At 38.6% G+C, this 20,352-nt stretch overlaps 1 protein-coding gene across 1 annotated transcript in view; it reads right to left on the minus strand.

The window, feature by feature from the left end:
• JPH3 (junctophilin 3) overlaps window positions 1-20,352 on the minus strand; it is a 190,962-nt gene that overhangs the window by 132,102 nt on the left and 38,508 nt on the right. The window contains exon 2 of the mRNA XM_003758468.4: window positions 3,740-4,517. Within this exon, the coding sequence (XP_003758516.1) occupies window positions 3,740-4,517 (778 nt within the window). The remainder of the gene's footprint in view (window positions 1-3,739; window positions 4,518-20,352) is intronic.

The raw sequence follows: 20,352 nt of genomic DNA on the forward strand, positions 1-20,352 counted from the left end.
CTCTCCCTATTGGGAAGTGTTCTCTATATTAGCTAAAATCTGTTCCTCTACAACTTCCTAATATCCGTTATTCCCAGTCTTGCTCTCTGGGACCAACAAAGCTAATAGAAATCTCCCTTACAACGTCCTTTAAAATATAATCTATCAGGGCAGCTAGATGGTGCAGTGGATAGAAGGCTGGCTCTGGAGTCAGGAGGACCTGAATTCAAATCTAGCCTCAGACACTTAACCCTTAGTAGCTATGTGATGCTGAGCAAGTCACTTAACCTTAATTGCCCCTCAAAAAAAATACACTAGCTCTCACAACTCCTCTGAACTTGAAGCTAAACACTTTTTTTAGTTTTGTTCTTATTTTTATTTTTAATACACATTGCTTTCTGAATCATGTTAGGAGAGAAAAATCAGAACAAAAGGGAAAACCACAATAAAGAAAAAAACCAGAAAAAATAAGTGAACACAGCATGTACTTATTTACATTCAATCTCCATAGTTCTTTTTCTGAATGCAGCTGGGATTTTCTATCCAGTCTATGGGGATTGCCTTTGAAAGCTAAACACTTCTAATTGTCAACCAGTAACCCTATAGGACTTTCAAACTCAACTTGTCCAAGAGAGATCTATCATTCTCTTTCTCCCCAAGCAGCCTCCTCTTCTGAACTTCTCTATTATTATTGAGAGCACTACCATCTTCCCAGTCATGGGTTAAAACTTCAACTCCTCATTCTCACTCATCTCCCACATCTACTCTATTGTAAAATGTTCTTCATTCTTTCTTTCAGGATCTCTCTTGTTTACTTCTCTTTTTCTTGACATAACCGCTACCATAATTCTGACCTTTGTCATTGCATGAATGGACTATTGCTATAGTCATTTAATTAGGCTCTCTGCCTCAAGGCTCTCTCCCATCTAATCCATCCTCTATTCAGCTGACAAAGTGATTTTCTAAATCAAAGATCTGACCACATCAGTACCCTCATCCCAGCTCCCCACCCTCACTCACAACACACTCAATAAACTTCAGTGACTGCAAGATCAAACATAAAATACTGTTTGTTTTTTAAAAACTTTGCAATCTAGCCCCTTCCTATCTTTAAGAATCTTTTTATGCTTTCCTCCCATCTACTAGTGTAGCTAGATGGAACAGCAGACAGAATGGCAAGCCTGGAGTTAGGAAAACTCCTCTTTCTGAGTTCAAATATAACTTTAGATACTTCATAGGGCAAGTCACTTCACCCTGTTTGCCTTAATTTCCTCATCTGTAAAATGAGATAGAGGAATAAATGGCAAACCATTCTTGTACCACTACAAAAAAAAATCCCAGATGGAATCACAGAGTCAGACATGATTAAAAAAATAATCGAACAACAAAAGACAACTTATCTATTAATGTGACTATCCAGGACACTCCATTTCTATCACACACACACCCCAGCATTGAATATTCCCTCTCCATTATCTCTAATTCCTAGCTTTCTTAACTTTTTTCAAGACTCAGATCAAATCTCCCATTCTGGAGGAAGCCTCTTTTTCTCCTTCTCCTCTAGATGCTAGTTCCCTCTCTTCTAAGACTGCCTTGTTGTTTTCATGTTTTCTTCCAACAATAACAGAATTTGTAAGTATTGGTTTTTTTGAAAGATTTGCAAAGCACTATACATGTTATCTCCATCAAGAGCCCAATGAACTTTACCAGAAACACAGTGATCTCCATCATTACAGAGAGATTCAATTTATTCATTAAAGACTTGACTGGTCATGAAGGGAGGGGCTGTAGTGGAAGGGTTAATGGCTCTGGTGAGACATGGATGGAACAAATCTGGTCAAGCTTAGAAATAAAGCCTTCAGGCTTCTACCTTACACTGGAAGTAGTTTTACTACAGACACAAATGGAGGTACAATAGAGTCTCATCATCCCTACATTTAATTTCCAAGAATTCACTCACTATGTCGGATTTAAACTTCAATAAATTCAACTATGGATTGAGCAAAAGAAGGAAGAGAGGAAAAGAGCAATCTATATAGTACAGTTATTGTATTCAATGCCCCCAATAAGGTGAGATGAAAATAAGACTATAAAATCACATGTTATTTGTAGAATCCTTTCAAGGTATCTTTTCTCCCCTAATTATCAGTTTCTCTGCCAGCTAAGTATTTATCTATTTTTGTTTTCTTCTAAATTCTGATCTCCACCTCAATTCTAATCAACAGTTTTTCTGGATATTATTAAAAATAAAATTTATATCCAATTGTTTTCATAGTTTTCATGTTATCATATAATTTCCCTTCTCCATCCTGATTTGGAAGGTTTTCTTTTAGAGACCTTAACCCCCTTCTATACACAGCTGATGAAAGGCATTATACTATCCTTTATGAGCTCTTTCACCTTTCTTTCTGACTTTATGACCTAATCTCATATCTTTACTATCTGGAAGTTTTATTTTTTTGGCCATCAATATATCACATAGAAACATTAACTAAATCCTCTTCCCCTCCTATGTGGGTGATGAATACTACAAATATCTTTTTTAAATAAAATGATTTCTTCCAATTACATGTAAAAACAATTTTAGCATTCTTTATAAAAAATTTTGAGTTCCAAATTCTCTCCCTCCCTCTTCTTATCCCACCTTGAGAAAGCAAGAAGTTTGATACAGATTTATACATTGCAGTTGTGCAAAATATATTTCCATTTGAGCCATGTTGTGAAAAAAAAAACACAGATCAAGATCACTTTAATTTTATAGGGAGCTTTCTTGACTTCCAAATCTCCTCTTTCCCAGCCTTCCCACATAGGCTGCCACAATAAACTTCAGTAGGAAAAATCCACTATCTACAAACCAAAGTCCAGATTCTTTTGTAGGTCTTTCAAGACCCTCCACAATTTATCCCACTTCACCTACTCAACTTCCCATTTCCCTGCTTCATAGCACAGTCTCCTCCTGCAGACCAGTCAGCCTCCTCACTGTTCCTACACATTTCATTCCCAACTCCCTGTCTTTGCCTCACGCTGCTCCCCATGCTAGAGTCCCCATCTCTTTACCCTCATGCCTAATCTTATTCATCTTTTCAATATAGGTTGCTTTCCCATTAGAATGGAAGCTCTTCGAGTGCAGGGACTGCCTTTTGTCTTTCTTTGTATCCTCAGAGCTCAGTACAGTGCCTAGTACATAGAAAGTCTTTAATGAATGCTTACTAATTGACAAGTCCTACCTGAAATCTCCCAAGAGTCTTTGACAAATCTGGCTGGTCCACAGGGATCATTTCCTTCTCTGAACTCTGAGAACACCTCTCTGTGTTCTCCATACTTACTTAATTGGATTGGAACCTTGTTTCCAAGGATGACTTTTCTTTGTTTTATTTTGTTTCCCTCTGAAATCTTATCCTCTGCATTGCATTCTGCTAATAACCATTGTTTGGCTCATTTTTCAAGTATCAAGATTCAATCAAAACCACAAAATCTTAACCAGGAGATATCCCTGCTTAGGCAGCCAGTGTCCACTTACCCTCAACGAGGAAAGAAAGGTCCAGGGATACTCTTCTTGTTCTGGACACAATGCTGTTCACAATTTCAGGATCCCCAAGAACAGAGTTTCCCCCTGGGCTACCCCAGGCCAGGCATTAACCATGCTGGGTGACCCAGCAGATGACCAACAGCCCCAAAGCTTTGGAATCTCCATATCCATCATCCACCATGCCTCACTTCCCACCTGCGCCCCAGCCCCAAATGGCCAAACCACCCTTACCTGGAAGCCGCGATCTCCGCTTTCTGCTTGGCGATGGTGGCTGCTCGTTCGGCTGCCTCGACAGCTCGGTCCACCTTCTCCCGGATCTTGCTGGCCCTCAGTGGAATCAGGTTCTTTCGCTTTCCGCTCACCAGAATGTTCTGCTTATATTTCCCTTCCTCCTTCGTGCCATCCGGGAAAGTCATGCACCCATAACCATGACGTTTGTTATTGGCCCATTCCCCCTCGTACTTGAGTCCATCCGAGCGCTGGCTCAGCCCAAAGCCAGACCGTTTGTCATTCTTCCATTCGCCTACATAGGTCTCAGTGGTGGTAGCGTCAATGTCGTCCTCGATGACGGACAGCTCCGCCTCCCCCTCACCCAGGCTGATGGTGGAGTTGATGTCACTGGCAGTGGAGCTGACCGTACTCATTCCAGCCTCGCTGCGGAAGGAACTCTGCTTGCTCCTCTGGCTGGCCAGGCTGCTCTTGGATTCCGACTTCCGCAGCTTCAAGCCGCTCAGGAGGGACCGCCGGAAAAGCCCCTTTTTCTTGCTCTTGAGGATCTCGGCATCGCTATGAGCCACAAGGACGAAGCCCCCCCGGGACACCGCAGGGCTGCCGGCCACAGCAGGTGAGGCGTCTGGATGCAGTGCTGTGCCATTGGTGTGCTCACTCCTCAGCGAGTTGATGGATGTCCTCAGGGGTGACCTGATGACCGCAGCCATGCCGTACGGGACGCTCTGCCGGACGCCATAGCCTTGGCGCATTCCACCAACCCATTGACCCTGGTAAGTCCCTGGAAAAGACAGAAGACAAATGAGTGAGCTGTTCTTTCAGCTGTATGTATAAGTTATGGCAGGAGAAAATCCTCTACAACAAGGAGACTAACTTTTGGAAAAAAGAAGAATGGCAGCCATTCTGGAGAGCAATTTGCAACTATGCTCAAAAAGTTGTCAAACTGTGCATACCTTTTGATCCAGCAGTGTTACTACTGGGCTTATATCCCCAAAGAGATCTTAAAGAAGGGAAAGGGACCTGTATGCACAAGAATGTTTGTGGTAGCCCTCTTTGTAGTGGCCAGAAACTGGAAACTGAGTGGATGCCCATCAATTGGAGAATGGCTGAATAAATTGTGGTATATGAATATTATGGAATATTACTGTTCAGTAAGAAATGACCAACAGGATGATTTCAGAAAGGCCTGGAGAGACTTACACGAACTGATGCTGCATGAAATGAGCAGGACCAGGAGATCATTATATACTTCAACAACAATACTGTATGAGGATGTATTCTGATGGACGTGGCCATCTCCAGCAATGAGATGAACCAAATCAGTTCCAATGGAGCAGTAATGAACTGAACCAGTTACACCCAGCGAAAGAACTCTGGGAGATGACTATGAACCACTACATAGAATTTCCAATCCCTCTATTTTTGTCTGCCTGCATTTTTTATTTCCTTCACAGGCTAATTGTACACTATTTCAGAGTCCGATTCTCTTTGTACAGCAAAATAACTGTATGGACATGTACGCATATATTGTATTTAACTTATACTTTAACATATTTATCATGTATTGGTAAGCCTACCATCGGGAGGAGGGGGTCGGGGGAAGGAGAGGAAAAGTTGGAACAAAAGGTTTTGCAATTGTCAATGCTGTAAAATTACCCATGCATATATCTTGTAAATAAAAAGCTATAACCAAAAAAAAAAAAAAAGGAGAAAAAGAAGAAGAAGAATGGGACAGGGAGTGAAGATCTTTCATCATCTTGGTCCTCTATTCAAAAACCTTCAGTTACTCCCCATTAACCACAAGATGAATTCTAACTCCATAATTTGGTAGTCAATATCTTCTGCAATATAGCATCAATCCATGGACTTCAGCCCCACCCAGACCAGTAATTGGTTTTATTTCTCTTGCCTTCTCCATGAGTAGGAGAGGAAAAATGGGAGAAAATTTAGAACTGAAAATAAAATAAATTTTCAAAAGATTATAAATTGTCAATCTGTATTAGTAGATTGAGTTTCCTCAACAGAGGAAGTGGACCAATGAAATAATAGACGGATCCTGAGGATTTTAAAAACAAAAAAAACAAGCAAAACCAAAACTTTCCAATTACCAAGGCTTACTCTATAACATGATCATCTTCCAAGCCTGCCAGCACCAAAGCAAGAGAGCAGAAAAATCAGCAGGTGATGGGAAGGGATAAATCCTGTTTTTATAAAGCAATAATTCAACATCTAGATTGACTTTAAGGTCTACAAAGAGATTTCTGAAGCTTGTATATTATTATACCCATTTTACACATAAAGGAACTGAGGCAGAGTATGCATCCATGAGTTTTAGGTAAATATCTCAAGTTAGTGAGAGAAGGTCATAAGATACACGTCTTCAGTAGTAAGTGCTCCCGCTGTTGTTTCCAACTCCATTACTCTCCCTCATATCAGATCTCCAATCAGTTGCCAAATCTTATTTCTACCTTCACAACATCAGCCCTCTTCTCTTGGTTCACAGGCCCTCATTACCAAGGTTACAGCTTATGGGTCTCCTTGCCTCACATCTCTTTTCTCTCCAATCAATCATCCACACAGTGACTCAAGTAGTATTCCTATAGATCTGTTCATATCATTTTCCTGTTCATTATTCTCCCATAGTTTTCCATTACTTCCAGAATCAAATATAAATGCTTGTGTTTGGTATACAAAAGCCTTTGCAACCTGGCTCCAATTTGCCTCTCCAGCCTTGTTATATATTCCTCCCTTCAATATTCCACAGTCTAGCCAAATTGGCCTTCTTGCAGTTCCTAACATATGATATATCATCTCCCATCTCTGAAATACATTCCCTCCTCCTTATCTCCACCTCTTAGCATTCCAAGTTCCCTTCAAAGCTAGCTCAAGTATGACCTCCTACATAAGGTCTTTCCTGATGCTTCCAGCTGCTAATGCCTCCCCCTTCAAAAAATTTACTTTATGTGTGTATATATATATATATATATACATATATGCATATATACTACATATATATTGCATGTTTTGCATATGCACATGTAACATATTCATATCACATATTTTCTCCCCTATAGAATGTGAGCTCATTATTCCATTTTTTATGTATGTTTTTCACCTAGCTCACCTAACTCAGTACCTGGCACATAGTGTATACCTGATAAGTGCTTGTTATCTGATTGATTGATAATTGTGTTTCCTCAAAGGAAGAATACAGATAGATCATAGAATTTAAAGGTCATCCAATCTAACACCATTTTTCAGAAGTGGAAACTGAGGCACAGAGGGGAATGGCTTGCCCTGGGTCACACAAATGGCATAGATATGTCTAGTACCTAGTTCTCCTGATTTTCAGTACCCAAAGTGCTTTAGACAGTGTCTCAGTGAATTCTTTCTCCACTAAAATCATCATGGCTTCATCCTGCTCATTCTACCATGATGAGGGCTACCAATCTCCTATGGTGGCAACTCTTAGCTCTGCAGGTACCCCTTTTATCCTTACTTCTGCCCTTGAACTGTTACATCCATATTAAAGTAAGCAATAGGAAAATAGAATTCTGGTACAATGACTTAAACACCACAAAGATCTGAGTTCAAAAAGGTCAAGAATTTCTAGAAAATTAACAGGTGGCCTAGCCATGCCAGATCTAAAACTATATAATGAAGCAATGGTCATCAAAACCATTTGGTACTGGCTAAGAAATAGAGTAGTCGTTCAGTGGAATAGGTTAGATTAATAGGACAAAATAGTCAATGACTATAGGAATCTAGTGTTTGACAAACCCAAAGACCCCAGTTTTGGGTAAAAGAATTCACTATTTGACAAAAACTACTGGAAAAATTAGAAACTAGTATGGCAGAAACTAGACATTGACCCACACCTAATACCATATACCAAGATAACGTGGAAATGGGTTCATGACTTAGACATAAAGAGTGATATCATAAGCAAATATGAAGAATAAAAGATAGTTTATCACTCAAGTCTGTGGCAAAAGAAGGAATTTGTGGCCAAAGAAGAATTGGAGTTCATTATTGAACACAAAATAGATAATTTTGAATATATTAAAAAGTTTTTGTACAAACAAAATGAATGCAGACAAGATTAGAAGGGAAGCATTAATCTGGGGAGACATCTTTACATTCAAAGATTCTGATTAAGACCTCATTTCCAAAATATATAAAGAATTGACTCAAATTTATAAGAATTCAAGTCATTTTCCAATTGATAAATGGTCAAAGGATAGGAATAGACAATTTTCAGAGGAAGAAATTAAAACAATTTCTAGTCACATGAAAAGATACCTAAATCACTATTGATCTGAAAAATGCAAATTAAAACAATTCTCAGGTACTACTATACACCTTTCAGATTGGCTAAGATGAGAGGAAAAGATAATGATGAATGTTGGGGGGGATGTGGGAAAACTGGGACAGTAATACATTATTGGTGGAGTTGTGAAATGATCCAATCATTCTGGAAAGCACTTTGGAACTGTGCCCAAGGGGCAATCAAACTGTATGCCTTTTGATCCAGAAGTGTCTCTACTGAGTCTGTCTCCTAAAGAGATCTTAAAGGAGGAAATGGGACTCACATGTACAAAAATGTTTGTGGCAGCCCTTTTTGTAGTGGCAAGAAACTGGGAACTGAGAAGATGCCCATCAGTTGGGAATGGCTGAATAAGTTATGATATATGAATATTATGGAATATTATCGTTCTATAGGAAATGACCAGCAGGATGATTTCAGAGAGGTTTGGAGAGACTTATAAGAACGAATGCTAAGTGAAATGAGAAGAACCAGGAGATCATTATACACAACAACAACAAGATTATATGATGATCAATACTGATGGATGTGGTTCTTTTCAACAATAAGATGATTCAGGCCAGTTCCAATGGTCTTGTGATGGAGAGAGCCATCTGCACCCAGAGAGAGAACTGTGGGAACTGAGTGTGGATCACAACATAGCATTTTCACTCCTTTTGTTATTGTTTGCTTACATTTTATTTTCTTTCTCATTTTTTTCTTTAATTTGATTGTTCTTGTGCAGCATGATAATTATATAAATATATATGCATATATTGGCTTTAACATATTTTTACCATGTTTAGCATATGTTAGATTACTTACTATATAGGGAAGGGGGTGAAGAGAAGGGGGAAAATTGAAACACAAGGTTTTTCAAGGGTTAATGTTGAAAAATTATCCATGCATATCTTTTGAAAATTAAAAAGCTTTAATAAAAAAAAAATCTGAGTTCAAGTATTGACCAGGACATTTACTATCTGTGTAAGACGTGGCAAGTCATTGAATCCATTCAGGTATTAATTTCCTTCTCTTTAAAACAAGAATTACAATGTTTGTAATACCTATCTCACAATGTTGTGAGGATCAATTAAGTAATAAGGCAGCTGACAATGCATTACTGTGGATAAGGAGGTAGTTCTATGATCAGGAAGCAACTGAGTTCGAATCCAGCTTTAAATATTTATTATCCTCTGCCTTGGTTTCCTTAAATGTAAAATGAGGCTAATAATAATACTTACACCCAAAGGTTGCTGTGACTTATCAAATGAGATAATGTCTTTTGCAAACCTTAAAGCATATATACATATATATACTAATTATTACTATGTATGAAAAGCACTTTATAAAATTCATGATGCTATAAGCGCCAATTACTGTTATCATAAGTTATTGTCATAACTGAGAATTATCATAGGCTTATAGGATAAGAGATGGAAGGAACTTTATATACGATTCTCCATGAAGAGTTGAGCTGGTAATTAAAGAAAGTGTAGTCTGAATCACAGTCAGTCAGTTGGGGGATCTGTCCTGGGTCCTGAAAAGTTACTACCTGGCTCATTGAGACTATGTCAGGCATTGTGTTGGCAGGCAAAAGCCCTTGTCAGCAGACAGCTGTCAGCAGACTACTCCTGAAAAGTAAGTGGCTTTGAGATCCTGACATATAAAGCAGAAAACAGATAACATGTCCTAGGACCAACAATTCTCTATCCCAATGAGTACTCCTGGAGATACTATTCTTAAGTATTTATTATATAGATAAATAGTCTTTTCTTTTAGGTACCTCTTTGCCTTGGCAACATCATCATCATCATCATCATCATCATCTTTTCCTCCTTTTCTTCCTTCTTCTTCTCCCCCTTATCCTCTTCCTCTTCCTTCGTCATAATCATCTTAATTACCAACAATTCTATGTCACTTTAAGATTTGGAAAGCATGGGGCAGGTAGGTAGTACAATGGATAGAGTACCAGGCCTGAAGTCAGGAGGACCTGAGTTCAAATCTGACCTCAGACATTTAACACTTCCTAGCTGTATGACCTTGGGCAAATCACTTAACCCCAACTGCCTAAGCAAAAAAAAAATTGGAAAGTTCAGATAACATATAATTTAAACCTCACAACAACCCTTATGAGGTATGTGCTATTTTTATCTCCACTTTATAAATGAGGAGGCTTTTCCCAGGTCAAAACTAATAAGTGTCTGAGGCAGGATTTGAATTCGGGTCCTATTTTCTGACTCTTTATCTACCACTTACTTCAGTTATACATTGGTTCCAACAAAGCACTAAAACCAGTCATAGTTCTACAGCCTATGCCCTCATTCAAAGCTCTAGGATCAGTTAAATGGTAAGTTGGAAATGCAGGTGCCAGCAAATCAAAATTTCATCGATCTCATGGTATTTAGAGCAAGAAAACCCCTTAGAAATCATCCACCCCAACCCTCTCCTTTTGTAGAGGAAGGAACAAGGTTTATAAAAATTCAAGTCCACATAGATAATGAATGGAATGAAAATTATTAATTATCAACTTAATATTTATTAAGCATTGGGGATACAAATAAAAGATGATACAATCTATACCCTTAGAAAGCTCACTCTTTAAGAAAAGACAATACAGAGAACTGAAAGGTCCCTAAGGTTCAGAAGCTAGGCAGATGGAAAGGTTCAAGAGTTGTTAGTGTCCATAGCTTGGAAAATAGCTAGATGGTGCAGCAGTTAGAATGTAGTGTCTGGAGTCAGGAAGACCCAAATTCCAATTAGGACTCAGGTACTGATTAGCTGTGTGACCCTGGGAAAGTCACTTAATCCTGTTTTCTTCAGTTTCCTCATTCATTAAATGAGCTAAAGAAGGAAATAGCAAACTTTTAATCTCTCTGTCAAGAAAACCCCATAGAGGGCCAAATGAACAAAATGTGTGGGTGTCTAGAGGACATAAAAGCAAAACCCTTAGACCAGGGGTCCTCAAACTATGGCCTGCGTGCCAGATGCGGCAGCTGAGGACAATTATCCCCCTCACCCAGGGCTATGAAGTTTCTTTATTTAAAGGCCCACCAAAAAAAAGTTTTTGTTTTTACTATAGTCTGGCCCTCCAACAGTCTGAGGGACAGTGAACTGGCCCCCTATTTAAAAAGTTTGAGGACCCCTGCTGTAGATTAGGAAACAATGGCACATGGTTTACTATCTTTCCAAAAGACTTGTAGTTGGTGACTCCATATTCAACCAAATGGTGGTCAATCCCCAAACAGAAACTTTCAGGAAGGAGTATAATAATGCCTCAGAGATTGGAGTGATCCAGTAACTCTGCATTATCTCCCTTGGGTAAAAGAACAGTTATGGTTGGAGAGGGAACAGTATCCAGATCCTGGTGGGGAATGGGAGCTGGAGTGGGGCATGGAAAGAGTTACTACGGGAGGCACTGGACTAGTAAATAAATGAGTCAGCATTCAGCTCCAAACCCTCCGGGAGTCAAATTGCTTAGAAAGCATGGTACATCTTTACCCACCCCACTCCCACCCTTTGATCCCAAGCACCTTGATGGCAGGAAGTATTTTCAATTTGTCTTTTATTTTGAGCACCCTGATAAACTATAGGTACTTAATAAATATAAAAGGTTAATTATTATTGTAATCGTTATCATCATCATTATGTAACTTAGTCAATCAATCTCAAGAATTTATGAAGTATCTATTGTACAGCATCCCAAAAGTCTTTGTATAGTTTAAGGCTATCAAATCACAAAGGCTTTTGGAAGGCTCTATATGCCAGATTAGATGCTGTGGAATACAAATAGACATGGGAGATGGTCCCTGCCCCCAAAGAGTTTGCATTCTATAAGGGAAGATGCCATGTCCCTAAATAAGAATATACAGAGTAAATAGGCAGTTTTGGAAAGGGAGGCACTAGAAGCTGGCGGGATTAAGAAAGATAGCTAATATTTATTAAACAGCTATTATTTTCTAGGTATTATGCCTTAACAAATATTATTTCATTTGTTCCTCACAAGGAGATAATTGCTATTATTATCCCCATTTTGTAGATAAAGAAACTGAGATAAATAGCTAGAGTGGTTTATTCAGTCACACAGCTAGTAAATATCTGAAACTGGATTTGAACTCAGATCTTTTTGACTTCAAGCCCAGAACTCTGTTCAGTGAAAACCTAGTTTCTTACTACTTCTTCTGGTGCTTACAATATTTAGTAAGATAATATCCTACTAAGAGCAGCTAGCTGGTACAATGGACAGAGTGCCTTTAGGACAGAAGAGATCACTTCTGCCTCCCTTCAAACTATTTTAACCCTTTCTCTGCAACCCTCTTAAGAATTCATCTCACTTATTTTTGTTTGCTGTTATTGGAGGACATGCCTGATCTTTGTTGCAGAACTATGTAACAGTCAGCAAACATTAAGCACTTACTATGTAGCAGGCACTGGACTAAAGTCTGGAGAAACAAAAAAAAAAAGCAAAAATACAGTCCCTGCCCTCAGGAATTCAAAGTTTAATAAGATCAACAATCTGCAAACTTCTATGTACTTGCAGAGCAGCTAGATGATGAAGATTCATCTTCTTGAGTTCAAATCTAACCTTAGATACCAGTTATGTCATCCTGCACAAATTAGCTGTTTACCTCAGTTTCCTCATCTGTAAAATGAGCTGGAGAAGGAAATGGCAAATCACTCTAATCATTCTGGTCTTTGCCAAGAAATTTCCAAATGGGGTGAAGGAGTCAAACATGATTAACAACAAATGCACACACAAGATACGTATGGGGTGGATGAAAGAAAATTGATGAGCTATTTGAAGGAAGTTAATATATGTCATAGTTGCATTATGTCCAGCAACTTAGCAGAGCCTCTTTTTTGAGCTTTTAATTTTATTCTTCTCAATAACACATAAACAAAAATTTTAAGTAATATTTTAAGTTCTAAAACTTATATGAATTGATGCTGAATGAATTGAGCAGAACCAAAAGAACACTATACACAGTAACGACCAGATTATGTGATGATCAACTGGGATGGACTTGGCCCTTTCCAACAATGTGGTGATTCAAGGCAATTCCAATAGATCTGGGATTTTTTAAAAATGCCATTTGTATCCTGAGAGAGAATGTGGAGGTTGAATGTGGGTTAAAGCATATATTTTCACCTTTTTGTTTGTTTTTTTTTCCCTTTCTCATGGTTTTCTCCCCTTTGGTCTGATTTTTCTTGTTCAACACAATAAATATGGAAATATGTTTAAAAGAAATGCATATATTTAAACTCAATCAGATTGTTTGTTGTCATGGGGAAAGGGAAGATAAAGAAGGGAGGGAGAAAAATTTGGAAGACCCTGTCTTACAAAAATGTTGAAAATTATCTTTACACATATTTGGAAAAATAAGATACTATTGAAATTTTTTTAATTGAGTTCCATATTCTATTTTTCCCTCTCCTTCTCCTTGAAAAAACAAATGGTTTGATAACGATTGTACATTTGCAGTAAACCAAAGCATATTAGCCATATTTCAAAAAAACCACAAATTTTAAAAAACAAGAATAATAAATAAAGTTTTAAAAAGTATGCTCCTATCTGTTCTTTCTCTGAAGGTGGATAATATTCTTCATCATGAATTTTGGAATTGTCTTGGATCATTATACTTCTGGGAATAGCTAAGTCATTCGCAGTTGATCATTATACAATGTTGCTGTTACTACATATACTCTTCTCTTGGTTCTACTTCACGGTAATTCATTTAAATCTTTCAAAGTTTTTCTGAAATCAGTCTGCTTTACCACAATTTATTCAGCCTTTCCCAAATGATGGACATCCTTTCAATTTCCACTTTTTTGCTACCACAAAAGGGCTCTAGCATAACTTCTCACACATTTTAAGGGTACAATGTTTGATAAGTGTGTAAATGAATAAATGCCAGCTATGTCATTGAAAATTCATATTGAAACAACATTAGATGTTAATTTCTAGAGTTCTCCATTCAGTTATGTGCTGAAGTTTTTACTGCATGTATATATACTCACATATAGGTTCAAGGCTTCCTTACAATTTGTGTGGTATTGGACAAGTCACATCACCTCTCTTAGATTCAATTTTCTTATTTGTAAAATGAGTGTGATAGTGAGGAAATGAAATAACTAAGGAAACTTTAAGTGCAAATCTTATGATCTTATGGCTCTTGGACTTTCCCCCAACGATGCCCAAATACAGATGTACGGAAGTAGTTCCAAGTTTTTTAGTATGAAGAAAGATCAAAAATAATATGGAAGAATAAAGCAGTGTGAATTGTGGAATGAATACAGGACATGAAAAAAAAAATTGGATTCATTCCCAGATCTGTGGCTTCCTAATGATGTTACCTTAAACAAGTCCCATCTCTCAATCTGTTTTCTCATCTGTAAATTTGGGGGTAAGAGTATATATGGTCCCTTCTAATTCCAAAACTATGAACTTATGAATCAGAGATCCTTTCTAAAGCTATACAATATTCTTTCTTAGTCAAGTCTAATCCTAATAGGGACAAGGGAAATGAATAGCATTTAATAAGCACCTATTACATGTCAGGTATTGTGCTAAGTCCTTTTTCTTTTTCTTTTTTTTTCTTTTTTTTTTTAACAAATATTACCTCATTTTATTCTCATAACCAATCCTCTGGGGGAAATGCTATTATCACCTCCATTTAGAGCTGAAATGACTAGTCCTGAGTCACACAACTAATAAGAATCTTAACTCAGATCTTCAACTCAGATCTTACTGATTCCAGGCCCAGCATAATATCCAGTTGCACTACCTAGCTTTTGTCAAGTAGACAACATTTATATAGCACTTAAAGTTAACAAGTCCCTCATATACATTAACTCGTTTGATTCTTTCTCGAGTCTCAAGGAGGAAGAGAAAGAGAAGGAAGAGAAAAAGGAAGAGCTAGGTAACACAGTGCTTTTATTTCAATTTTATATTTAAGAAAAAAGGCTCAGCAAGATGAAATAATCACGGTCACACAGCTAGTAAATGATAGCACCTGGATTTGAACTCAAATTTCTCCTGACCAGCAAGACAAGAAATCTTGACACGATACCATGTTGTTCTCATTAGAAAGAATCTTGTTCAGATTTTCTTCTCAAGAGGCACCATGATGTAACATTCTATAGATAGGGAGATCCAGGTACAAATTCAGCTTCTGACAACAGCTGTGTAACTATGGACCTATCCATTTCACTGAGCCTCAGGTAACCCTGGAACACTTAAAGTTGCAATCTGCCACAGTGGGAGGAATCTATTTGATACATCTCTCCTTTCAAACAGATTCAATTTAAGTAATTTCAAACTTGAAAAAACTGATAAGCTAGACATCAAGTTCAGATCATATAACCTAAAACTTTAAAGTTGCATTTGTGATTACTTATTGGAAGAAAGAAAAAGCCTATCCCTTCTGGATAATCCCACAAAGGTGAGATGGATTCGGTGGCCCATAGCAGAATGCTGGTACACGACCAGATTCTAAACCTTGCAGCAGTCTAAATGGCTGATAATTTTACAGTGGCAGTGCTGAGAGTCATCTTGATGACATATTTGATCCAGAAAGATCAGAACATAAAGCTGACCCCGCATGGCATTATCACTGTGAATGCTCAAATTTTACGGAACGCTGACAATGTAAGTGGCACCGAGTAGAAAAAAGCTGTGGTCCCTGGCTCAATGTCAGCTCATCTGTACCCAGCTTTATCATCCATCATTCTAGTACCTGTGTACAGCTCTGGGAAGAAACCTGGCAGCTATCTAAGAGCAGTATCAAATCTCAACCTTTCAGGGTGGAGGAGAAAAGAATAGGGCCTTTCAAGAAGAGAATAAGAAATTAAGAAACAAACTGTAATTATCCAAATGGAAGCCTGCTGGAACACCCGGTTCAGTCTCTTCCACTCTTGGTTTTTATTTTCCACAAAGTAATGAGGTCCGGACCTCTGTAACAAGACTGGACCTTTTGAGCCACATGGGATGGAATAAAAGAGAAATGGAGTGGGAGTGAGTGGGAGTAAAAGAGAATCAGCTTGAAAATCATGAGAGATGGTGTCAAAAGGCAGCTAGACTGCATGACTTAAAAGTCAAAGAGATCAGGAGATTAAATCCCATTTTCCACACTTATGAGCTAAATAACCATAGGCCTTTTGCTAAACTATGACCAGCAATATGGAAAACTGGCCAGATCCAATCATCTCCATGTTTCAGTTGTAAAGCAATAATAAGCTACCCTATACGGTCTGAGGAAAAAATCCAATTAGATAAATGTACAAGAAATATTCTGAAGATTTCAAAAAAACACATTTTAAAAGATCAGTTTTTTATTATTAGTTTTGGTTTTTCTCCTAACAATCTGTGAGTTCTCCTTGTGTAAATCATTTACTCTAAACCTCAGTTTTCTCATGATAGACTTGATGAGTTCTCAATTATTTTCCAGCTCAAACCAGAGTGATCCTCTGGTCTTGCACCCTTCTAGACAAGAAGTCATCCTTCTCAGACCAAAGCTCCAACCTGAGTCACCTGGACTTGGAGAGTCAAGTCCCAGGCCAAAGTATTGGGACAGACACACAAAAATGAGGATTTGGGTTGGTTTCTGTTTGGATAGGAGAGAGGGACAATGGAAGTATATCCCTACTTAAGACTGAGTATGTGATTTATTCAGGATATACCACCCTCTACAAAAACCTATGCAATAACACTCTGCTTGGATAAAATGATGATTGCCTAATCAATAAATCAGAATGTTTCAGTGCTTCACAGCATTAATTACACAAGGCTGAGAGCAAAAGCAGGTTGGAAGATGCAGCACCCATTATGCGGTCAGTAGCCTCCCTGCCAGGGCCAACCTGTGCTCTAGAGCCAGCAGCATGGAAACTGCTGGCCAAATCCAATCGCCTTGAAAGAACATTCTGAGAATCATCAGAATAACTGTAATGAGAGAACTGTGTTTCCTGGGCAGAGGGGTTACGAAAAATTAGTTCACCACCCTAGCACCTCCCCTTTGAGAAGGACCAGGATGATAGCACGTTCCATCCAGGTGAAAGTCATGTGCTACCATTTATTTAGAGTCAGAGGAACTAAGAATCAGAGACCATTTGGGGTTTCAGGAGGGATCCAGGAACCAGAGGAAGTAAACAGGGTCCTGGAGCAAAAATAGTTATAAAAATAGAGTCTGTTTCATTGGTGCAATAAAAGACAATAAATTAGATAATGGTTTTACTTAGCTGTTATGGGGAAGCTAAAGTGAATAGAGGCAAGATTTGTTGATAAATTACTGTGATATCCAAAACAAAAGACATGGATAAAACTAAAAACACAGCAAACATCAAAATAATTAATATACAGAAAATGTTTTATAAGTTATATTATTCTGGATTTTCTCCCCAATTGGAGTTTGGAAGAGAATCATCTATTATATTTGGATACTTTCCATAGAGACACCCACCCATTCCTCAAGGAAGGGGGAAAGGCTTGTAGATTCACCCAGCAAAATTCAGATGAACATAGAGCCCAGGGCTAGATCTGCCCACAGCATCATTTGGGCTGATTCCTTCAGTTCCAGAGTATGCCTGCATGTGAACTCTGGATGGGACCTTCTCAGACCCTTATAAAAAATTCCCACCAAAATAAAAATAGTAGGGAAAAAAGACTTGGGTCCCAATACTATGGGTAGTGGTGATGCCCTCATACTCATTTCTACCTGCATTCACATGCTCTATGCCAGGGGTCCTCAAACTATAGCCCTCGGCCAGATGCAGCAGCTGAAGACAATTATCCCCCTCACCCGGGGCTATGAAGTTTCTTTATTTAAAGGCCCACAAAACAAAGTTTTTGTTTTTACTATAGTCTGGCCCTCCAACAGTCTGAGGGACAATGAACTGGCCCCCTATTTAAAAAGTTTGAGGACCCCTGTACTGTATACAGATGAACCTCACCATTCAAATAAGAGTCCCATCCTACTTAGGTTCCCCTAAATCCCCACACAGAGGTGCCACTGGAATTTCCTTCACTGCACTGATATGGTATTATGGCAAAAGTGGTGGGTTTTCAGTTAGAAATCAAGGATCTTCCGAGTCTTTCTCTATACGTAGGGCTCAATTCTTCATCTGTAAAACTGAAGTGAGGATAGAACTCAACAAACGATTTCCCACAGCCCTGTCACTCATAACCCTCCCACAGACAGTGAAAGATGCCAATTATACTTTCCTCCACCTTTGGGCCCTAAAGCATCCTGCTGTGTAGACAAGTACCCGCATCCATTAATTATCAGGCAATTGATATTGAAAGAGCAATGTTTTGGGAGTCAAAATAATTTGGGTCAAGTCCAAGCTCCACCATCTGCTATTTATTTCATCTTGGGAAAGTTCCTTCCTCTATTTAGACCTCAGTTTCTTCAACTACAAGATAAGAGACCTCCAAGGTCCCCCCATCCCCCAACCTTAGCTCTAAGTCCTCTGAAGTACTGACTGGAACAGCTAATTATAAAACTAAAACTAAAATGAGAGACTTCTGACCCCAGCCCCATATATTTTCCACTAGAAAAAAACGGAACCGTGGTTTACTCATGAGAAAGAATTTTTGATTTACTCAATCATGTAAGAAAAGAAAAGGGAGGCTGAGAATATAAGAACTAGAGTATTAGAACTAAAAGGCACTTTGAGGTCCACCTTCCCTCTTTCTCACATTACAGATGAAGAAACAGGAGATTAAATGGCCTGTGTAGAATCCCACAGCTAGTTAAGTGTCCATGGCAGAATAAAAACCCAACTCTTCTCACTCCAAGTCATGGCAATAAACTACTCCATGGCCCCCTCTAAGAACTGAAGCCCATCCTTTCAATTAATATTGTCACTGATGGGGAAAGGAAAGGATTCAGGCAGGTAGCTGCTGACAGAACTCCCCTCCCCTTAGCCAAGAGGTGGCGAATACAGGGGTGTTAGATGACCCAGTGATTCTCATCTATTATATCGACCTGTTGGAGAGCCTGCTTCCATGCTGACCCTGAGTCAGACCAGATGATTCAGCTCTGCCCAATGAGGCACCATGGGCTCTAGAGGCCCACTGAGCAAGCCTGCTATTCCTCAGTACCGTCTCTTTCTTGGAAATTACAAGGTGGCTAAACCCAAGGTATTTAGCTTAGCTCAGACTTCCCTGTCTCTGTCCCATCTTCAGGAGGATCTTTCAAATACCTAAACAATGCTCAATAAGTATTCCACAGGGGCGGCCACATGGTGCAGTGGATAGAGCACCAGCCCTGGAGTCAGGAGGACCCAAGTTAAAATCTGAACTCGTCCTAGCTGTATGACTCTGGGCAAGTCACTTAACCCAACTGCCTCTCAAAAAAAGGGAAAAGGAAGAAAAGAATAAACATTCGTTAAATTAATGAGTAAAGAAAAAGCAACAGAAGAGAGGGAACCATATGTTAAACTTCAGTGTCAAGACCGGGTTCAAATGTCAGCCCTGACAGTGACTATGTGATTACGGACAAATCATGTAACCTCCCTACACCTAAGCTTTCTCATCTATAAAATGGGTAACAATGTGCTTAGGGCAGGTAGATGATACAGTGGAAAGAGTACCAGACCTGGAATCAAGAAGACTCATCTTCCTAAGTTCAAATCTGGTTTCAGAGATTTACTAGCTGTGTGACCCCGGGCAAGTCACTTAATCCTGTTTGTCTCAGTTTCCTCATCCGTAAAATGAGTTGGAGAAGGAAATGGTATCTTTGTCAAGAAAAGCCCAAATGAAGTCACAAAGAGTGAAATAAGAACAATAGCAATAGCAACAACAGGTAGGGCAGAAGTGTCTCTTCAGTACAAACTTCTGAATGCTTCATAAACCAGATTAAAATGTGATTGGGAAATATTCAACAAAACAGTAAAACTACAATACAACATAGATAATATTACATTTTTAAGAGTCAATATGCAGTCACTGGGTCAATTAGTAGTCCTAGAATGTGGATGGAAGCATAGTATTTTCATCATTTTTTGTTTGTTTATTTGCTTTTTCTTTCTTGTGTTTTTCCCTTTTAGTCTGATTTTTATTGTACAACATGACAAATATGAAATATGTTTAAAAGAATTATATATGTTTGACCTCTAACAGATTGCTAACTGTCTTGAGGAAGAGGGGATGAGGGAAGGAAGGAGAAAAATATGGAATGCAAAATCTTACAAAGATGGATGTTGGAAACTATATGTGTATTTGGAAAAATAAAATACTATTGAGGAAAAAAACAAATTGGTGACCCCATTTTTATTAGTTTGACACTACTGTTTTAGCGATCCAATGGATTTTGAA

This window comes from Sarcophilus harrisii, chromosome 2, assembly GCF_902635505.1.
Source record: "Sarcophilus harrisii chromosome 2, mSarHar1.11, whole genome shotgun sequence".
NCBI lineage: Eukaryota > Metazoa > Chordata > Mammalia > Dasyuromorphia > Dasyuridae > Sarcophilus > Sarcophilus harrisii.